Source organism: Leishmania braziliensis, chromosome 29 (genome assembly GCF_000002845.2).
Source record: "Leishmania braziliensis MHOM/BR/75/M2904 complete genome, chromosome 29".
NCBI classification, from domain to species: Eukaryota; Euglenozoa; class Kinetoplastea; order Trypanosomatida; family Trypanosomatidae; genus Leishmania; species Leishmania braziliensis.
The window spans coordinates 968,911-991,037 of NC_009321.2; the positions used below are offsets into that span (position 1 = coordinate 968,911).

Here is a 22,127-nt window from a genome sequence, read left to right on the forward strand (position 1 = left end):
CCACGCCGCGCTTTTCACACCCTTTCCAGCTGTTTTCTCTCATTAGGGTAATTTGTTTCGTTTTCCTTTATCAGCTTGTCCATTCTCGGCCACACAGCGCGAGTCGAACTCCGCTCCACCCGTGCCTGTCCCACAGACCCATCGCGTCGTGCGAAGCAGCACACCACATACGCGGTACACCGATGCGCCGACACAGCCATCTGCGCACGGCCGCCCTCCGCCTCAAGCGCTGCCCACCCACCAACGCTCCGCACGTCGCCGTGCAGCCGCCCCCACAAGGCCGGCCGTCACGTGGTGCGACCCACGGCGTGGCCCAGGCCCCACGCACCCGCAAGCAGCGAGGGCCGCGCGAGATGCACTCGAGCCGCGCTGACACCCCGCCCATCATGCCCGCGGCAGAGGCGTGCCCGCTGTCGCCGGACGCTCCGACGCCACGCCGTCCAGGACATTGCACCGCCGGCATCCGCAGTGATGCACCGCGCCTTGACCTCCCCGCGTCGCAGGCGCTGGACCACGCCACCACCAGAAGTGGTTTAGTGGGGGTAGGGATGAAGGGGGACTGGTTGGCTTCCCCACATAGAGCGGGGGCACTAAGCCCTGGATGTCAGGCACTGAGAGGTGCCCGGTCATCAGGGGTTTCCTTCCTTTGAAGGGAAAAAAATGTACACTGTCTTCGGTGAGCCGTAGAAGCAAATACCCAAACGAGAAGGGAACGTAATCATAAAAAGCGTTAGGGATGTTGGCATCACTTAGAGGGCCCAGAATTTCTCTTGTGAGTGCGGCGCTTAACAACGACTTCTTCTTGCAATGCGGACGGTATGTATTCACTCCCCCGATCTCTAAAGAGAGGAAGCCAAAGCGAGTGCAGTGCATATTGTACCGTTGGCAATGCGTCCGCGAGCAAACAACACGCCGTGCATGCAAAGCTGCCATTGTGCTTGAACATAGCGTCTCAGTCAGTGTATATGTGTCTGCTCATTTGTCGATCACCATCTGTCTGTTCTCCGCCCCCTTTTTAAGTGCAATTTTTAGTTGTCACGAATATATTCAAATCAGAAATTAGCACACACATGTGTACTTCACTCCTCTCTCTCCCCTCAACACACACACCCACACACCCACATACGCACATACAAAGGAGCCTCTCCTCTTCTCAAAAGGTGCCTCATCAGCCAAGCACGAAGGAAAGCAAGCGGAGCACAAATTGCAACAGAAAGGGAGGGACGAAGGCATAAGGGAGAATACCGCTTTCTACCCTTTTTATTTCCTCCCCTCTCCGCGTCTACTTTTTGGGTTCTTCGTTGTTTTACCCGACTGTACGTCTGTCTGCTACTGCGTCTGCGTCTCTGTGTGTGTACGTTGACGTCCCGATTCCCTCCGCTCTTTCGCCATTTTATGCCTTTCCCCCCTTTCGTGACCCCTCATTCTGCCCGCTCATCTTTATTGTGCGGCATTTGTTCCTTTGCCTCTCTTCCTCCGACCTCTCTGTTGCTCCTTACACTCTTTTCCCCTTTGCCTTGTGCACTTTGTTGGTTTACTGACTCGTTATCTCGGGTACTTGTTAACATACTCGTAGGGGAATGGCACGTTGAAGAGCTGAAAAATAATACTGGAATATCAGTAGCAGAGGCGCAAATACACTCAATCATGTTCGATTCACACGCCGTACATCATTATTGCGACCTTCTCTAGCCTTCCTTTACGTTTCCCCTTTTATCGCCTGTACAGATCTCTGTTCCTCCTCCCAAACCGAGCTGCTCACTTGACTCCGCTGAGGTGTGTTTTCTTTTCATTATGTTCCTACTCGAAGTACAGCGGTAGACACGACAACATATACATAAAATATTTGTATTGTGGCTCATTCAACACCGCAAGGTACCAGAAAGACAAAGAAGAAACAAAGTGTCTGTGCACGCAGCACCTTCACCCTCTCTCCATTCGCCATCTCTCCTCATCTTTTTTCTGCTGTCTTCACTGGCCTCTGGCTACATCATTGTCAGTGCCACTGAGGGACAGAGAGAGAGAGAAGGAACTAGAGAGTGTCTTTGCACACGCGCACTCACTGGCAAACATGCACCACACCGATACATACACATATACTCACGACTTCGTCGATAGGGAAGAGTTTCATTTGATCAGTCCATGAGCGCCTTTCTCTCAACGTATTTTTTTTGTGTGTGCCATGGGCAGTACCATTCAGCTCAGTTGCTCCTTCTTTGTCTTGCTTGCGTGGGTACTCTTGTTTCTTTTGCGTGTTGTTTCCTACCATTGGTATCACTGTCCGTCTCGCTATTATTTATTTATTTATTCACTTATGTGCTCTCTCTGCTGCGTTGTTCTTACTGCGCTCTCTCTCTCGTTCGTTCGCTTTGTTCATTTTGTTCAGATTTGCGTCTTTCATTCTTGTTTCTTTCGTTGCTTTTACTCTGCTGTATCCCCTCTTTCCATCCATCTTCCTTATTTTTCTCTTTTTTTTCCATCTCTCGCTCTTTCTTCCATTCCGCGATTATTGACCAGTACCTCGGCTGTTTCGGCTGTTTGTTGACTGTGTTGTTGTCGCTGTTGGTGCTGTGTCCGCGCACGTGTTCGTGTTTACCCTCACCGCCTCCTTTGAGAGTGTTTCTCTCACTCCCCCTTTTTTCGCTCTCTCCACCTTCTCCCTACTCCCCCTTTTCGCTGCGTCTATACACACATTTGTAAGAGCGGTGCGTTTTTTCTTTTTCGTTTCGTTGTTGCCTTTTTCCACGTCTCTCCCGGCTTTACGGGAGTGGCTGGCACAGTGCCTGACATCCAGGGACCAGTACCCACACCCTGAAGGAAAGCAAAGCAACTCCCCCTATTCCTGCCGATACCGAACCACTTCTGGTGGTGGCGTGGTCCAGCGCCTGCGACGCGGGGAGGTCAAGGCGCGGTGCATCGCTGCGGATGCCGGCGGTGCAATGTCCTGGACGGCGTGGCGTCGGAGCGACCGGCGACAGCGGGCACGCCTCTGCCGCGGGCATGATGGGCGGGGTGTCAGCGCGGCTCGAGTGCATCTCGCGTGGCCCTCGCTGCTTGCGGGTGCGTGGGGCCTGGGCCACGCCGTGGGTCGCACCACGTGACGGCCGGCCTTGTGGGGGCGGCTGCACGGCGACGTGCGGAGCGTTGGTGGGTGGGCAGCGCTTGGGGCGGAGGGCGGCCGTGCGCAGATGGCTGTGTCGGCGCATCGGTGTACCGCGTATGTAGTGTGCTGCTTCGCACGACGCGATGGGTCTGTGGGACAGGCACGGGTGGAGCGGAGTTCGACTCGCGCTGTGTGGCCGTGAATGGACGCGCTGAAGAAAACTTTCTTTCCCCACTTTTTCTTGTTGCGTCTGCTTTGTCCCCATTCTCTGCTCTTTCCTGCCGTGCGTCTGTCTTCTCCTTTGCGGCTTCGCTTCGCTGTACACGTTTCCTTCTTCATACAAAAAGAGGAGAGTCGGCACATCGCTATGGCTGTGCGGAACTTCGAAAAAAGACAATAGGTGTCATCTGATGCTTTGATCATGGCCACCTTCCGGCCTCTTTTACTTTCCTCCCCCCTCTTACGTTGCTTCCTGGCCCTTTTCTTCCGCCTCCTCTCATGTACCACTTTCTGTTCTATGTTTATCATCTCCCCTTCATCGTCACAGGGACATGCATTGCTTCAATCACATGCCATTCCAACACAATATAACCTACTTCTATAGTGAAGAGAAGGGTTGGCAAAGGACAAATCAGAAAATACTTGTTTCTTCTTGTCCTTTTGTGTTTTTTCTTTTTTTTTAAAAGCCCCGGAGCCCCGAGTTAAGCAGCAAACGTTCTCACAACGCCGTTGGTAGCGGCTCCTTTTTGGTGACATCGACATTGCCTACCACGTCGTCGTAGCACCTGTGTCTCCCTCTCCTCACCATGCCTCTATCGAGCTCCTCGAACCCTCAGAAACGTGACAAGGAGCTCAACGCGAGTGCGACCCACTACAAGTCTGGGTGGCGCTGGAGCCGACAAGCAAGCACGCCGCCTCTTAGCCCTCATTATGAGCAGCAATGTGACCGACTTTTAGGAACCTTTGAGAACAATTTGTTGCAGTTGGAGGACTCGACTTGTATAGTGGAGGGCGAGACTAGCCCCTCCCGATTCCGCACGACTGCAGCGGCCTATGGCACACGCATCGCACCACACACCGTAGATTCCAAGGTGCTGATGCCCTTTATGCCGTTTAGTCTGCGCTCCACGCTTGCACATGATGCGCTCAGAGACAATCTAGCGATTGGCCCTCAGGCAAGCAGGCAGCAGCACTTGACCAAGAGCAGCCGAAAAGTGAGTACTAACTCCAGTCCTCGTTTACCGACAGCCGTAACATCGATGCCGATTCACGCTACATTGATAGATACAACGCAAGACGCGGCCTTTCCATCAACATCGCATATTGACACGGTCACGGTACCTAGTGCATCACTCAAGTCAAAGCGTGCAGAGAGTGCTGACTCCGCAACCTTGCTTTCTTCCGCGCCGCTGACGTTCTTGTCAACCTTGATTCCGCCACCGCGGTTGCAGGACGTCGGCAAGCTTGTTGTTGTGCTAGATCTCGACGAGACGCTTGTGTATAGTCGCGACATCACTATCTACAAGCGTCCTGGTGTGGTTCAGCTGTTGAGGACGCTGAAGGGGAAGTGTGAGGTGATTGTGTGGACAGCCGGCACGCGCGAGTACGCACTAGATGTAATTCGCATAATCGATCCGGCATGCGCCGTGCAGCACTGCATCTACCGCCACCCCATATGGTGGACAGGCGACGTGGGCTGCGTAAAAGACCTTCGCCTGCTAGGCCGCCCCATGGATCGAGTGCTACTTGTAGACAATACCCCCAGCGTGTTCCGTGCTAACCCGCGCAACTCCCTCCTTGTCGAGGACTTCATCGTTCCACATCCGAGAGCGTACAACGCACAGGAGAAAACGCTGTCGGTATTGGCCGACATCTTCGGGCGTGTTTTCCGTCATATCACCTCTCCATGTGTTGCTGATGTGCTGGCAAGCAAGCGCATCAGCCGGCAAGTCATTCAACTCGAGCAGGGTGGACGTGTGGAGCTCAACATCCTCACCCCTGCGTGAAGCAGGGATATGCCGTGGCCCGCGCCCGCGTGACCGGCACCGATGCGATTAACACCATGAGCGAGGGAGGGTATGACGGTGTCATCCGCGGTGTCGGCCTCTCTCCTGGACTGTGCACCATCTGCCGATCTTTCGATGACGCTCTTCGCTCCTTCTCCATCCTGCTTTGCCTTGTTTCTCCTTTCTCTCCTTATTGCGTTATGCGTGTACGTGTGAGAGGGCTCGACTGCCTGCTTGGAGGTTGCCGTCCCCGGCTTCACGATGCGAGCCGAAATGTTTCTTGAACTCCTTCACTTGTGTCTCTTTTCACCGTTAGCGTCGATAGTGCACTCCTTTTTTGTTCCCTTTGCCGTGGAGGGTTTTTTTTGGGGGGTTTACTTTCACCCTTCTCGCTCGCCCTCCCAAACTTGTCCGTGCTCGTTTGCTGCTTTTGTGTGTGTGTTGTACTAACCCACTGCTCCGCCCCCCTTTTTTTTTTACTGGCGGTCTGTGTTCACCTGTTTGTATTCACGCCACCGCCTCCCCCACTTCCTTTCTCTGCCCTCACCGGCATCGTGACGCTCTCCTTTTCTTCTTTTCCTTTCACAGTCCCCGATTGCTGCTAGGACGCTGTGCAGTGGCCTTTGTTGCTCAATCCAACGAAAAGAAACATCTTGTACCCTCCCCCCCCGCCCGCGCCTCTTCCCACTCCTGTTCGCCCTTACTTCTTCGACGATCCTTTTCTCTTCCTTTTCGTAAATTTGATTCGTTTATGATCTCCTCGCGCGGAGCCACTCGCGTCTCTTTTCGTTTTTTTTTTTTCCTTCCTGTCCCTTTCTTCCCTTCAGAGCCGCTCACAGCCACTCCTCTCTGTTCCCTTTGATTTCTGGGCTGTTGCTGATGAACCTTACTGAGAGCAGTGCTGCTGTCCATCTCTTCATTTTCCCTCTCTTTTTCTTTGCTTGTGCCTTTCACAGTGGTTTGAAGTTCCTTTCTGTATGCGTGTGTCTGTGTCTGCTGGGTGCTGGCAGTCACGCTCTTGATGAAGGTACCGTAGAAGCGGAAGAAAAAGAGAGAGGCCCAGGGATGGCGAACACACAGCAGACAAAGAAGTGTATGTGTGTGTGTGTGCACTCCAGTTTTTGTTGAGGGGGAAAAGTATGAGAAACACACTCGCCCAAAATACACCGCGCGGCCGTCCTCTTTTTCCCTCTTCCTCTTTTTGCTTCCCCGTGCCTCATACATTTTTTTTTTCCTCTTCCTCCCCGTCACTCACATTACGTGTCAGACTCCTCTTGTGGTTTGTTTCTTAGTCGAGAAAATGTGTATAAGAGAAGAGGTGGAGGTGGTGGGTGTACTACGCGATGCGCATAGGCATTCTCGGTTGCACGGCACCCGTTCACCCACCCACCCACCCACATAAACACATCCACATCCACACAGCACCCACTCCGAGGCGGACACAATTAACCCAAAAGCGTTGCTCTCCTTCTTTGGTTCAGTTTGCTCTTTCCCCTTTGCACATTAATTCTCTTTTTCTATCGCTGTTGCTCTCTGTCTTTTCAAGAGTGCTTTGATGCTCTGATGACCGGGCACCTCTCAGTGCCTGACATCCAGGGCTTAGTGCCCCCGCTCTATGTGGGAGGCTGCCAGGCAGCTTCTCCCCTCTCTCCCTGTCAATGCCAAACAACTGTAGCTCGTGGCGTGGTCCAGCGCCTGCGACGCGGGGAAGTCAAGGCGCGGTGCATCACTACGGATGCCGGCGGTGTAATGTCCTGAACGGCGTGGCGTCGGAGCGACTGGCGACAGCGGGCACGCCTCTGCCGCGGGCATGATGGGCGGGGTGTCAGCGCGGCTCGAGTGCATCTCGCGCGGCCCTCGCTGCTTGCGGGTGCGTGGGGCCTGGGCCACGTCGTGGGTCGCACCACGTGACGGCCGGCCTTGTGGGGGCGGCTGCACGGCGACGTGCGGAGCGTTGGTGGGTGGGCAGCGCTTGAGGCGGAGGGCGGCCGTGCGCAGATGGCTGTCGGCGCATCGGTGTACCGCGTATGTGGTGTGCTGCTTCGCACGACGCGATGGGTCTGTGGGACAGGCACGGGTGGAGCGGAGTTCGACTCTCGCTGTGTGGCCGTGAATGGACACGCTGGAAAAAAAAGATAAGGAGTTTGTTGTATTTTTGGCCGTGTTTTGCGTTCTGCGTGGCGTTTTGGTCTTCTTTGCTGAAGTGCGTTGCCTCTACTTCCACTGGCACTCGCGAGCAGCGGTGCCATCAATCACGACTTGGTGTGTGCGCCTGAACCCATCTCTTTGCCTGTTCCTCTCCTCTGCCGACAACCACAGGCCGCAGTTTCTCCCTCTATGCAGTTGCACAACAGAATGGCACAATACAGACCAACGAAAGCAACGGGGGTCATTACACCTTACCTAGTGCATGGGGTAGCGGAGCAGTATCTGCGCATCCCATGCGCGGTGTTTATGTGGTGCATATTTCTGTGCGGCGCCCTCGCACCATTTCTGCGCAGCAAGGATGAGGAGGACGTGACGTCGCGCCGCTGCATTCTGTGGCATCTCCTTACATGGGGTCATGCGTACCTGTGCACGAACGGGCTGTTTATTGCGACCGCGTTCCTCGTAGAGAATGCCCGGTGCCTCGTTGCGCCCGGGCCTAGGCGACTGTCATTGGCGGATGACTACAAAGAAGGCAACCCCGCGAAGGTGGACAAAATGGCCGCCTTCGTGTACGACACCCCACCTGACACGTACGAGCGTGTGAAAATGTTCTGCTTTATGGTAACAGGTGTGGCCTTTGTGCGTGTCTTCACTGCCCTGGCAAGCATATTTCTAGGCCTCTTCACAGCTAGCGTCGCGGGTTACTTCGACCGCTACGCGCATCCGTGGTGGTTTGGTTTTTGGTCCCGGGTGACGGCGTTTATCACCATTGTGGTCTTCGCGGTGCTCGGCGTGTACAGCGTTCCGCAGTACGGCCAATTTTCCTCCAGGTCTGAGTGTAAGATCCTCATTGCAAATCACAGCTGCGTCATGGAGGTGATTTGGTTGTACGTTATGGGAGGGTTCCCATCGTTTGTCTCGCGCAAAGAAAATCTCTCCTTTTTCTTCTTTGGTAATGTTGTCCGCGGGAGCTCGAGCATCTTAGTCGACCGAGATGTGGCAACATCGCGTGAGCAGACGATGAAGTCAATCATGCAACGCGCCGGCGACCCGACAGCGCCGCAGCTGATGATCTTCCCAGAGGGGACGACGGGCAATCAGCAAGCTTTGTTAATGTTCAAGAAGGGCGTGTTCGAGGCTTCCATGCCCGTGCAGATGGTCTGCATTGCCTTTCCTTACAAACATTTTAACCCTGCTTGGTTGGGGCGCGGTGCCGGTGGCAATAGTCTGTGCGATATTCTACTGCGACTCAGTTGCCAGTTTGTGAACTACGCTGAGGTACGCCTTCTCCCTGTCTATTATCCAACCGAGGAGGAGAAGAAGGACCCGAAGCTGTACGCCGGGCACTGCCAGAGGATGATAGCAACTGTGCTGCGAGAGAAGATCAGCGACGCCTCGTTCGGGGACTATAAGGAGGCATTCCGCCGCTTCGCAGAGCTCAAGAAGAATCCGTGAGAGGGAAACAAAGCTGAGGGTGTGATGTGGGGGTGAATCAGGTGAGGAGGATAATGATGCGGAGCCTGATTACAGAGCGATCCTTTAGGAATTCCCCCCTCTGCACATACCCACACTCCCACATTCGAACCCGCTCCGCTTGTCGGCGCCGATGATCCTTCGGCATCCCTCAGAGATTGTGTTCATGTCGTGGTGAAAGCGGGCTTTCCCTCTTTCGCACTCTTCTTCCCGCCTTCAAGTTATGGCCCGTGCTTTCTGATTCTATCGATGTACTCATCTCGCTTCTTCAGCTCTGCTGTAGCGTATTGGCCACCGACACCCTTACTGAGGTGTTGGCTATGTCGGGAGACACTACTTCCATCGCTCCCGGCGGTTACGGCACTGTTTCTTCGAATGTGTGTGTCAGGAAACTCACGCGGGGCGTGAATGTCCAATGACTCGTTTGCATATGCATCCTCCTCTTCGTGGGAGGCGACCCCGTCTAGCCCATACAGCTTTATTTGACAGTATCTATTCTTGCGCTCTCTGATGACAGGGGGGATGCCTCAGTGCCTGACATCCAGGGCTTAGTGCCCCCGCTCTATGTGGGAGGCTGCCAGGCAGCTTCTCCCCTCTCTCCCTGTCAATGCCAAACAACTGTAGCTCGTGACGTGGTCCAGCGCCTGCGACGCGGGGAGGTCAAGGCGCGGTGCATCACTGCGGATGCCGGCGGTGTAATGTCCTGGACGGCGTGGCGTCGGAGCGACCGGCGACAGCGGGCACGCCTCTGCCGCGGGCATGATGGGCGGGGTGTCAGCGCGGCTCGAATGCATCTCGCGCGGCTCTCGCTGCTTGCGGGTGCGTGGGGCCTGGGCCACGCCGTGGGTCGCACCACGTGACGGCCGGCCTTGTGGGGGCGGCTGCACGGCGACGTGCGGAGCGTTGGTGGGTGGGCAGCGCTTGGGGCGGAGGGCGGCCGTGCGCAGATGGCTGTGTCGGCGCATCGGTGTACCGCGTATGTAGTGTGCTGCTTCGCACGACGCGATGGGTCTGTGGGACAGGCACGGGTGGAGCGGAGTTCGACTCTCGCTGTGTGGCCGTGAATGGACACGCTGATAAAGGAAGAACAGATGCCTCTTTGCCCTCCTCTCTCGTTCTTTCACTTGTATGTATGTGTGTCTCAATCGATCCCTCTTCTCCTCTCTTGTACCTCTTTTCCTCTCTTTCACTCACCTTAACGCTGCTTCTATGAGTTGTGACACTTAACGTCTCACCCACTTTTTTCTTTTACGAGTCGGTGGGGTAATGCGCACCGTACAAGCTCCGACGATAAATGAAAGAATGTAGCAGGAGGTGTGCGGGTGGGGTGAGTGGGTTAGCTCACCATGAACGACAGTGAGAGACAAAATGTCAAAGACTATCGAATAAAATGAAATGAAGAAACCCCCCTTAAACGGGAAGGCCCATCTTGTAGGACCGCTGACTCCGTAAACCTTGTCGACTGACCGCAATCCCCTGCCGTTGATTTGCAAAGAAGGAAGAAAAACGAGGCATGGGTCAGGAGACTGCGGAGCCGAATGATGAAAAACGTCTGGACCTCAATAGTGGAGGAAAAGGCACACAGAGGTACATGCATACACCTGCCTGTGTAGTCCTCCGTCGCTCTCAGGGACCCACCTGATGCCATGGAGTAGATGAGTTTGTGTGCTAGCGCATGTAGGCCAACGAAGCAACCATCTTTTGTTGCCTACTCATTTTTTCTTGCACCCGGTCTTTGCTTGGTAACGTTTTGTATTCCTTCATATGCTTCGCACGGCGCTACTTGAATAACGTTTTACCTTGTACTACATGTGCCACCGAGGCGGAGGGTGTGGCGACCTATGCTGTCGATTGCACCCCCGTACGTGTACAGCAGGGTAGACAACACAGCACCCTGCTTCCTCACTCAGAGCGTGTTACGGCACTCCGGCTTACCTTCTCGCCACGATGGCGAGCTCATTGGAGATACAGGCGAATGGCGACACTGTCGGTGGTACCGCTACCCTCTCCTCTCGTCGCCTCTTTCAAGAGCGCATCAACGCACTCCTCTCGGCACCTGTGCCACTTTGTCTTCAGAGTGAGCCACAAGGGGACTCATCTTTTCGAACAGGTTACATGTCCGTAGCGGAGCCAGTAGGCAGCGGCGCGGCAACCGAGCTCTCCCTGCACGGTGCGCCCTCCTCTAAGCGAAATGCCGCGACGTGCGCTACGCACCCCCTTCCCATTTATGAGGCACTTCTGCAGAAAGGTCGACTAATGCAGGAGCATCGCGAGCGGCTTCGCCAAGAAGCAATTGAGCGAGAAATGCGCGAGGTGCGGCCGGCACCACGCGTCCCCATCTCGCCAACCCCGGTACCCGTGCAGGCACCTCGCTCGGCACGCCGCGTTCCTCCCCAGGGAAAACGCATCGAGGACAAATTGCTTCAGAGGGCCAAGGAAAAGCACGCACTGGAGGAGAAGGCTGTGCAGATGCGGGCGGAGCGCGAGGCTGAGGACCTGGCAGTCATCGCTCCTTTTCATCCTCACATCTCAGCTTACGCCCTGGCGACTAAATCACGTTACAAGGAGCCCCCACCGGACCGAGCTGCGTGGCGGGCGAGGCGGTTGGCAGAACTCACGCAAATTCGCAAAAACTCGGAGGCGGAAGCGCTGGAGGAGCTGCAGGACGTGCCGTCCATCAACCCACGTTCTGCGAAGCTCGCTGCCCGGAGGAAGGCGAGAGAGGGTTTGGATGGGATATCGGTGCCTGACGCCTTTCTTCTTGGTGAGCATCGTCGTCGGTTGGCACAGTGGAAGGTAGCTGAGGCGGAGCGAGAAGCTCAGGCACGTGCAGGCCCGTCTATCACTCGGCATGCTGCAAACATGCGGCGCATTGGCAGTGTTGGCGATCGACTGCATGCAGAAAGCTACCAAGCTGCGATTCGCCGCTTGCAGCGGGAAATGACGTGGCGCGAGGTCCACACACCATTTCAGCCTCTTGTCACGCCTCTAGCTGCCGCCACCGCGCCGCGATATCAACGCGAGAGCAACATCGGCGTGCACACCAAAACTCTAGAGGGCACCCGCAGCTTTTCGCGGCAAAGCTCGACCCCACGGGACTCCTTTCAACCCTCAATCAACCCAGTTAGTGCAGCGATTGCGCAGCGACTACCGGAGACAGCAATGGAGCGACTGTGTCGACCCAGTGCTCTTCATTCTCTTGCCTCCTACGTCGATTCCTCCAGCTTCATGGACGCTTCTGGTGTGTCTCCGTCTCCATCTCTTGCAGCCCGTTCCCAGACACGTCGCACCTCGCTGTGTACGCCGTCCGCGCACCAGCAACAGGGTACTGTATCGAACACCCCCTTCTCGACGCCAGAGGTCCTTCCCAACTCTGTGATTGTCTCTCTGGATGCGTATGAGCGTCGACGACAGAGGCGCCTGGAGGCGCTGCGCAAGGAGCAAGCAGAGCACGAGAAGCGAGAGTGCACGTTTCAGCCGCAGATCAATGCACACTCGTCATCTTTGACGGGGGCCTTTACGAGCGCGAGCGGTCAGCGTGGTCCCAACGCCGTGGCGCAGCGGAGCGGCGAGTGGCTGCAGCATCGAGAGCGACATCTTGAGACGATGCGGCAGTGGCAGGCAGAGCAGGTGGCGGCAGCGGAGGCGATTGCGGCACGCAGGAGAAGCAGCGCTAGCACGGCTACCGCTTCCTCCTCGACGCTGTCGTACAGCGTCTACGGCGGTGATGGTACTCCGTGGGGCGTGGAGGAGTACCTTGCCAGGCAGCAACTCGCTCGCACGAGGCGACAGAGGGCGGAAGAGACTTTGGAGCGCCAAAGTGTCTCTGTCGATGGACGCAGTCACACATCCCTCTCATCGGCGCCACCCCCAGCCAGGACGCAAGAGAGGCTGGCTCACCATGTGCAGAACTCTAGCACACGCAGCCAAACACCCTCGCCGATTCTCAGTTTTCGGCCGGCCGTGTTCGAGTCGCAGCACCCATCTGTTGCTCCTATGTTTGTCTCTACGGAAGACGCTCCTAGCAGCGGCGCCTGGTGATGCTGGCAGGCAGGCGAGCACGCGGCGCAGATGGGTGCACTACACCTTTTTTTTTGTTCGTTACCGTTTTCTTAGATGCATACACATCCGGGCAGTGCGTGTTCGTTGTGACGTCAATGCGTTGGCCGGTGGCTAGACCCTCTCCTCATTTTTTATGTCTCCTTCAGGGTTGCTGGGGCCTGGGCTCCGATGCCCACAGGTGCCCATCCCCCCTCCATGTCTTAAGTAGACTGACGCAATGCGCACGGCCACTTTCACTGCGGTGAGGGCTTCACTGTCGTCTTTTGGTTCTGCTAAATCGAAGCACACGAATAAATATCAGCAACCCACGCACTCCTTTATGTTTTTTTTTTTCTTCTGACCGCGATGACTATCATGCCTGGAGATGATCGTATCAGCCACGTGAGCCACGTCTCTTTCCCACTCTCTACCGCTTAGTATGCGCGTGAGTTGTTGGGCTGTCTATGAGGTACCAAAGCGAAGTCATGTAGAGACCACACGTGTGAGAAAGGGGAAGGGGGAGTGACGTTAGCGCACCCCAGTGCCTTTCATTCAACGGTAGATCATCTCAAAGTATTCCCGCTGCATCTCTCTCTCTCTGCATCCTCTGCCTTACATGCACGCGGGTGTACGTTGCGTATCTGCTCCTTCTTCTGTCTATCTTTGCGCGTGTATGTGTGTGTGTGTGTACTCTTGCCAGAGCCTCTGACTCGATTGCTTGACTTGAACTTTGCTTCTTGGGGCAGATCTTGCGCTATCCATCTCCTGCGCTCATTCATCGTTTTCTTTTTTTGTTCCTTTTATATCCTCTCACGAGGCCGCCGCTCGTGCGCGTCTTTCCTGTGCGGTGGCGGGCGCCTATGCATACGCGGACGTCTTTTCGTCAAAGCAATATCCCCACTTACCCACTCCCCCACTTACCCACGCACCCGACTTGAACAACATAACACACCGAAGAATTACAAAAAAGCTCTGTAAAAAGCGTTGTGTCTTTCGCCCACTCATCCATCTTCTCTTTTGCTTCTTGTCTTTCGTTTTCGCGCCTCATTTCTGTACTCGTGCGTGTGTGCTCGTCATCCCTCCTGTTTCTCTTGCGTGGTGACCCCAGTCAACCGACCGTCGTTGGATAGAGAAGGAGGGGGAGGGTGTCGTTTGTGCAGCCACACAGGCAATACCACGCGTGTGTCTGTACTTTGGCTCCTCTCGTCTGTGTTAGGTTCCTTGCCTTTTTTTCCGGTGTGGTAGTAGCAGCTGATATTGTTGCGAGAGCCAGCAATTTCTGTGACCATGCCAGCCTTTCTCTCCCCGTCGCAGCGTGCGTCGCAGCAGGCAGCCGCGTCCCTATTGGTGGACGAGGGTGAGACGCCGTATCACAACTCTCAACCCATAGCGCGTTTCCCTCTCGACGACAATGACGAAGTGTTTGTCCCCGTGCGGCGAGTACAGCACGCAGCTGAGCTGGGTGCTGCCTGCTCTCCGCTTTCGCCCGCTGCGGAGGAGTGCTCTTCCAATGAAACCGAGAAGGATGCAGCCTGGACGGAGGTGCTGCAAAGCAGCCGATCGTCGCAGCTGGACAACCACTCCGGCACACACGTCTTCTATCCCAACCGGCACTGCAGCGCTCGCCTGAGAAGCGGAAGTGGGACTGACGGCGGCGGCCTGCAATACTCACGTGCGCCGCGTGCGCGTTCTACTTCCACTGTCGATCAGCGGCAGATCGACCGTCTGGCGATACCGAGAGGTGTGCATGGCACCGTGATGAGGCCCGCAGTGCCAAACTACGGACGCCTGCTGAACATGACAGAAGAAGAGGAGCGAGACAGACTGCGAGAGCAGCAGAGGTACCACAAGTCGCTGCGCACTGTAAAGTTCTCGATGGCTCCTTGTGTAGAACGGGCCCAACCGGCGAGGGCGCAACCTCCGCCTTCTTGCCCAGAGAGCAAGTACCACACTGCGCCGGCTACTGCTGCCAGTTCAGAGGCGCAGAAGGCGTACTACGAGAAACTCACTGCACCAAAAAAAGCTCCCCCTTTACCGGCTGCCGATAGTGGCGCACCGCTGTGTCGCACCCCCTTGGCCGAGATCGCACCAAGCAGAGACATCAACAGCACTTTGGACCGCTTAGCCATGCCAAAGAAGACGGTCACCTCCCGATCCGAGGAGGCCACGGCGCCGCCACAGCGGGGGACTCTTTCTCACTCATCGAATGCACGTGCTCCTACGCAGTTGCACCTGCAACGTCTTTCGCATCCGAAGCAACAGACTGCCTCGTCTCACCACAACTCCCACGTATCTGTAGAGTACAACTCGTACATCTCGCGGAAACGCTACTACGGCGGTACCACTGTTATATCAGCCACACCTGACATGCCCAGCTCTACTGGACTGCAGCCGTCGCCATCCCACGTCAACAGACGACACAGTGGTCGCGTGCCAAGCGCGTCATGGAATGCGGTGGCCAGTCGCGTTGAGCGGCGCGGATCGTCAACGAGAACTTCCAGCTCCATGGCCTCGGCACCATGCGCCGTATGTGGGACTGCAACCCCACAGCAGGCATACAGGGTGTTGTCACAACCTATCCCCCTCACTGCGGCGGCATCGCACAGGGTAACAGTTGAGCAGGCAGCGGTGTTACTGCCCCAGTCTCATCCCCCAGCTCCTGCCGATAGTGAAAATGGTTCGACGCGGGTACAGTCGACTCCAGCAAAGTGTAGGGGCTCGAAGCCGCCGATCTTGGTGCACACTCGTCGGTACGTGCCGCCTTTGGAGGAACAGGATGCCGAAGCTGCCGACCAGTTGGCGTCCCGCACGGCAAAGCAGGAGAGCCCCGAAGCCCCCGCGCCGGCGCCGGTTGAGGCGGTGCGACGGCGTTCTGCAACGTTGACTGTGTCAGCTGAAATGGCAAAGACGCCTGCATTGGAGAAGGAGCAGCAAGAAGGATCCAACACCACTTCAGTGGAGACGCCGGGACGCGCCCCGCTCGCTCCTGTCGTAGTGCAGGCTGCCAAGCGAGCGTCGCCGCCACCGTCAGCGGTGCTGGCCGAAGTAACTGCGCCGCAAGCAGTGGTGCAAGCAACCAAGCAAGTCTCTTCTAGGCCTGCTGCCCCTGCACTCAGTCGAGCACCACAGGGACCGCTCGCCTTGGAGACCCCCAAGAGACAGACCCCTGCTCCATGCCCGACCTCAGTAGCACCACGTCATCCTGTGCAGAGAGTATTTACAGACACCCACCCTTCTTTGACTTCGGCTTCATCTCCTGTTCCAGCGTCAGACAAGGTGGTTACTGCGCCACCACCATCGGTGGCCACACCAGAAAAATGCGACACAGTCATCGCTGCCTCTGCTTTCACGATCGAGGAGGTGTACGCCATTCCGCCGTCGCCTTGCAACGGCAAGGCGGGCTCTCGCAAGATCACGCACAGGAAGCCGCACAGAGTCAAGCCGGAGGTCCTTCAGGACGCCGACTTTGCGTTCCAACTGGAGGGGGTCTTACCTGAGCTGCACCCCTCTGTCCCTATCGTGAAGAAACCAAAGAGAGTTACAAAGATGACGGCGCTGAGGGCACCGCCGTCAAGGGAACATTAACCGCAGCGACGCGGAGGCAGGGGAGTTGAGGACGTAGGATAGGGGGGACAGAGTAACCTTGGCGCTCGACGAGGCTTTCCCTCCGTGCCATTGACGTGTGTGTGCGTGTGTGTGTGTCGCCACTTCATTTGCGCCCCACCGAAGGCAAAGAGAGAGAAAACACACCGCACCACGCCTCACCGGGCTGTCGTCTGGCATCCTCATTTTACTCGTATTTTTCGTTGATCAGCTCAACGTGCACACTGACACACCAAGAAAATCTGTACACACCACATCCACATACACACACACACACACGCATACACACCCACGAACAGTGACCGTGTCATCCCTGTCACCACAGCGACAGTCGAGGAAGCGGAGCTCTACAGCAGAAAGAGGAGAGCGCGGCGAGGGAGACCTCATCTCGTACCGTGGTTACAGAGGGAACGCATGCGTCCCCTTTCTTCTCAAGACGACTGGACGGATTGTTTGCCGTCGTGCGCCACACGCACGCTTTCTCCTTGTCGCATCTCAACTGTCTCCTCGCCTCTTTACCTTTCCCTTGATCTTTGGCAAATGCATGCACATCTTTGCTGCTGTCTCTCTGTCTCTGTATTACGTGTTCGCGCGCCTGAATATGTGCTGGCGCTACCCTTGCTCTTGCGCTGCACACATCACCGTCCCTGCCACCATTGCCACTGCCTTTGCCATCGTGTATCTCCTCTCCTTCACTACACCTCACTACCTCCTCACCACTGACCATAGACGCCTTCATCCACAGAAGGTGCTGGAGCACGCCATTGCTCTCCGCGCATCCAACTTGGCATTCCTTCACACGAAACAGAAAGGAATCAAAAGCACAGAAACCAGAGTGGGGAGCATATCCGCGTCTTTTCCTCGGCCGGCGGCTTTTTTCTTCCTCTCTGCTTGTTGGCAAAGTTCTTGATTGTATTCCTGTTCTTTGGGCCCAACCTCGCTGCCGTCCTCCTTGTGCCCGTCTGTGTGTGTGTGTGTGTCCTCACCATCTTTTCCCTTTTGTTATTATTCGCTTGTCTTGGTGTTCTGCGGCGTGTCAGGTATGGGCAACGGCCATACGAAGCAGTCCACGGCGGGGCTGGCGTCGGCGCCGCTACCGCGCTCCGACCAGACGAAGGCATATCCGGGCTACACGAAAGCGGCAAACCTTTCGCCCAATGCGGACCACGCCGAGGCGTTGGCAGCGACCGCGCGACTTACGGCTGAGGCTGCGCCACGAGCACTTCCTATGGTTGCACCCTCTGCCCCTTCGAGTCGGACAGGGTGGATGAACATGGATACCCCTGCTAATACCACGAGGCTGCTGGGCAAGGGCAAGTACATCAAGGAGTATGGTGCCTTGGCCATGAGCCACCGCGCCAAGACAGTGCTGCTGGGCACACTGTTTCTCTTTTGTGAAGCTGAGACGGAAAGCATGGTGGTGTCGTACCATGAGAAGAGCACAGGCTCTGTGTATACGTGCAGCTACACGGATGCGGAGCTGGGGCAGGCAAAGGAGGCTGCAGGCGTGGGCTTCTCGTGGGCTCCCTTCTTCAAGTCCATCGCTACAGCCATGATCAAGTCCACGGCGACGGTTACCTCTCTCACCCCGACCCGAAAGGACGCCGGCTTCACCATCTTCGATAGGAAAGAGCCCTCCTGCACGTACTCATTTGTGGTGCCGATGGAGATGGTATCGAATGGCTGCTCGCCGAATGCACAGGAGGTCTTCCGTTATGTTATGTACCCGTTGACACGTGCACTGCGGTACAATCGTACGTTCGGTAGCTCGAGCAGGAGGGAGATGTATGCGCAGAAACTGGAGTGTGACTTGACGGTGCACGCTGCTGCGGCAACGCAGCATACGACCTACGTAGACAAGCTGCTGCCGACCGTGCGCCCACTGCGAGAGGAGTCGGCGCTGCATTCTCATCTCGCCATGGCCGTTGGTCGCGAGGTGCGCAACCTTGAACGATGTCTCAAGGCCCGCGAGGAACACATAATCACAAAGCACCCACTCGACCAGCTGTACGACGAGGGCGGTGCACAGAGCTTCCAGCACACCCTGTGGTGCCCTGAGTACATCCCGCAAGAGGAGGACCCGGACGAGCTACTTTCGCTTTGTATCCGCTGTGCATTCCCGTTAGACCCTAGCATGAAGCTGAGTGACATCTCGAGTGTGTTAGAGCGGCCCGAAATTCGGAAGAAGATGGATGCAAGCGGCAACGGCCGGGTTATTGCAGAGGCGTTCGAGATCTTCAAGGGAATCGACCACTGGGACTACGACACAATTCAGCTGGAGATCATCACCGACGGCAACGCCCTCTTCTACACGACCTATCTCCTGCTTTACAAGCTGGACTTGGTTCGCTACTTCAACCTAGATGATGCCGTGCTGCGCCGCTTCCTCATAGCTGTGCAGAGTGCCTACCACCCCAACCCGTACCACAACGCCATGCACGGCGCGGATGTGACCCAAATCAACTACTACATTATGATTGTGGCCGGGCTTAGCGTCAAGTGCTGTTTGAGCAACGAAGAGATCTTCGCCGGCATTATCGCCGGCGCCGTGCACGACTTTGACCACCCTGGCCTTAACAACAACTTCCACTCGCGCACTGGTGCCTACCTCGCCACGCTCTACAACGACCGGTCTATCCTGGAAAATCATCACCTTGCATGCACATTTGAGCTGCTGCGCAACCCGCGCTACAACATCTTCGCGACGTTGTCAGACGAGCAGCGGCTGCTTGTGCGGGAGACCATACTAGAGATGGTGCTGGCTACCGACATGGGCAACCATGCGCGCATCTTCAAGAACTTCCAGGTGCGCATGTCGGAGGCGACGGAGTGGCACTCCAAAAAGGAGGACGTGCGACTCGCTCTCTCCATGTCGATCAAGATGGCCGATATTTCAAACTGCGCGCGACCCAACCATATCTACGCTGAGTGGGCTAAGAACATCTCGAAGGAGTTTTACCTGCAAGGTGATGCGGAACGGAAGCTGAATCTCTCCATCTCTCCCTTCATGGACCGGACGAAGGAGATGGGGGAGTTCCCGAAAGGTCAGGTTTCATTTATGATGTACATTGTGCAACCTATGGTGGAGGCGATCTCGGCGCTGCTGCCATCCATGACCTTTGCAGTAAATTTGTGTGTTGACAACAAGGAGTACTGGAGGCGAAAGACAGAGGAGGCACAACAGGCCGAGTCAGTGGAGACGCCTGTGAACAGCGAGACGAAAGGTGCTCCTTCTTTAGAGGTGTGAGGAGGAGGAAAGAACCGAAGAGAGGGGGAGAGGGGGTTACGTGGGGGGTACAGAGCGAAGGGAGGAGTGGGTGGTATTACGAAAGCGATGGTAGTGAGATGAGTGAAGAAAGGGAGAGGGCAACAGAGCTGCAGGCCCGCTAGAGGAAGAGACGACAGAAGGAGGAGAGGGAGGGAGGGGGAGCCTCTGTGTCATGGACGGTTTTCTTGCGCCGTTTTTTTTTTTTTGTGAACATCTTCTTTTCGTGTGCATTTGCTACCGTTTTTCTTCCTCCATGCTCTTCTCTCTTTTTATCGTTTTTTTTTTTTTGTCCTCTTCACCCACTGCCTGTTGATGTTGTCCGTCTCTTGCTTCTCCCTTCGCCCCCACAAGCATTCTCTGCTTCTCTGCCCTTTTCTGAACTCCTTCACGTTGCTTCGTTCGCTTTCTTCTTTTCGCATATGACTACTTCATGTTTTGTGTGTTTCGTGTCTCTCTGTGGGCCTGTGTGCGTGTGTGTGCGTGCGCGTTCCCGTGCTCTCCCCCTCTCTCGCTGCCAGCACGCTTCGCCGGCTCTCCCCCCTTTTTTCTTCACGCTAGCAGTGTGTGGATGTTTCAGACACCCATTGGTGTGACTCCCTCCGATCGATTGCTTACTCTGCTTCTACCCTCCTCTTCCCTCCCCCCTTCTCGCGTCTCATGACTGTCTCAAGCCTCTCTTTTCTCCCTCTTTCCATTTGTTTTTGCGCGTGTTCATGTTGTCTCTTGATTTCCCCTTTCCTCTCATTACTTGTGTTTCTTTCTTCCTCCTCCCTTACTACCCTCGCATGTCGTGTGCTCTGTGCCTCGTCTTGAAGTGCAGTTCAGTCTTTGTTTACTGCAGATGTGACTTTTGGTTTCTCCCCTTTTCTTCGCTCATCGCGTCTTGGGTTTTTTTGCGCCGGGCCAAGGATGGCCCAGCGACGGGAGAACGAGTTGTTATTGTGCGCTTGTGTATTTTGGTGCGTCTTTATGTACTGGCGCTACTTAACCCCCTTTTTAGTTGTCAACTCACCCGCTCTCTCTCGTCAGCCCCCCTCCCCTCTCCCTCGCATACAGTGTATGACGCATGTATCTAGCACCCTCTCCCTACCTGTATTCTCTGTGTGTTTTTTTTTTTCGTCTCTTTACTTAGCTTACCACAGTACAAATTTTTTTTGTTTTGACCGTTGTCACGATATCTTTCTTTCATCCTTATTTCCGTTGGAACTCTTGATGTCGACTGGCGATGGAGACTCTCTTCCTCAGGAGAAGGCTGTGAGGCAGGACAGAGGACGGCGTGCGCGGATGTCCGCGCTGGCAGTGCAGCTATGGACAATGCGCTTGGAATTATCTCGTGAGGCAAGGGCAAGGGGGGAAGAGGTATGTGTGTGCGTGTGTGTGTCTGTGGTAGCGGCGCTGGGGCAACTGGAGAAATGCAACAACGAAGGACAGCGTGAAGGAGATGGCGCACCCTCGCATGAGCATAATCAAAAAACACGTGTTGAACGCCACTGAGCTATGCTGACAGTTTCTTCAGTACCGCTTCAGATTTCTTTTTTTTTTTTGCCATTATGACGCGGGCTTATGTGATGTTACCGGTGCGTCACTCTTCGTTCTTTCCACTCTTCACCCCGATGCAGGAGGTCATTGACAGGAACGCATCCCCTGTCTCTCTACCCTCTGCTTTCCCTCGTCTTGGCTATTGTGCTTCCCCTGCCTTCTTCTGCCGCTGTACTGCCGTCACCATAGGTTGAGTCACCACTCTGTTCGGCTTTCCCTTCTCTAGATTAGTTGTCCTTGCTGTTGTTTTGCTTCTTGTTCATTGATATGAGTTGCTTTGGTCTATGGAGAGCTCGGGGCCTCTTTTTTTTTTTTGATCTGCACGTAGCTCTACCGCCGCACCCACGCGCCGGAAGGAAAAAGATGGCCATCTGTACATGTATGTCCTTGTGTTTGCTTGTATGTACGTATCAGCACACATACATATATGTTTGTTTGTTTGAACGAAGCACTGTATGCGTGCCTGCCTCTCTACAACGCGAAATGTGAAAAGCACTCACGCTATTGTACATGCTCGCAAGTGTTTCTGTGTAAGGCTTACTTGTTTATCTCTATGCATGTGAGTCTGCCTGTCTCTCCTCTTTACCTCCTCCGCTTTTTTAGAGGGATTGCGGCATACGGGGTTTGTCGCAGACTCGTATTCGATCTACCACGTCTTCTCTCTTTTTCTCAGGATTTTGTTTAAGATGCCGTCATACAGTGACCGTGGAACGACATGTTTTTTTTTTTCTTCGTTCTTTCGGCGTGCGTTTGTCATTGCCGTCCTGCGCGCCCCTTTTTGTTGATCTTTTTTTTTCTCTTCGTCGTTTTTTGTTTTGTTATGTTTGGGGGAGGGGCCTTTGTTTGTTTACTTCCCGTCCTCCCGACCGCTGCTCTTTCCTGTCGTTTCCCCTCTCCCCTCTCTCCCCTCTCTCCCCTCTCTCCCCACACTGCGTCAATTGTGTGT

General features: G+C 55.4%; 5 protein-coding genes across 5 annotated transcripts; all 5 read left to right on the forward strand.

Annotated features, from left to right (window-relative positions):
* Nucleotides 1-4,362: 4,362 nt before the first annotated feature.
* Nucleotides 4,363-5,109, forward strand: LBRM_29_2370 (conserved hypothetical protein; the record flags this gene model as incomplete). Its single annotated transcript, XM_001566530.1, has 1 exon — nt 4,363-5,109. The coding sequence occupies one exon, from the start codon at nt 4,363-4,365 to the stop codon at nt 5,107-5,109; it is 747 nt and encodes a 248-aa protein (XP_001566580.1).
* A 2,355-nt stretch (nt 5,110-7,464) lies between these two features.
* Nucleotides 7,465-8,712, forward strand: LBRM_29_2380 (conserved hypothetical protein; the record flags this gene model as incomplete). Its single annotated transcript, XM_001566531.1, has 1 exon — nt 7,465-8,712. The coding sequence occupies one exon, from the start codon at nt 7,465-7,467 to the stop codon at nt 8,710-8,712; it is 1,248 nt and encodes a 415-aa protein (XP_001566581.1).
* Nucleotides 8,713-10,677: 1,965 nt separating this feature from the next.
* LBRM_29_2390 (conserved hypothetical protein) lies at nt 10,678-12,771 on the forward strand (the record flags this gene model as incomplete). Its single annotated transcript, XM_001566532.1, has 1 exon — nt 10,678-12,771. One exon carries the CDS (start codon nt 10,678-10,680, stop codon nt 12,769-12,771), a length of 2,094 nt encoding a protein of 697 aa, XP_001566582.1.
* A 1,287-nt stretch (nt 12,772-14,058) lies between these two features.
* Nucleotides 14,059-16,356, forward strand: LBRM_29_2400 (hypothetical protein, unknown function; the record flags this gene model as incomplete). The annotated part of the gene is made up of 1 exon (XM_001566533.1): nt 14,059-16,356. One exon carries the CDS (start codon nt 14,059-14,061, stop codon nt 16,354-16,356), a length of 2,298 nt encoding a protein of 765 aa, XP_001566583.1.
* Nucleotides 16,357-17,416: 1,060 nt separating this feature from the next.
* LBRM_29_2410 (conserved hypothetical protein) lies at nt 17,417-19,621 on the forward strand (the record flags this gene model as incomplete). Its single annotated transcript, XM_001566534.2, has 1 exon — nt 17,417-19,621. The coding sequence occupies one exon, from the start codon at nt 17,417-17,419 to the stop codon at nt 19,619-19,621; it is 2,205 nt and encodes a 734-aa protein (XP_001566584.1).
* Between the last annotated feature and the right edge of the window lie 2,506 nt (nt 19,622-22,127).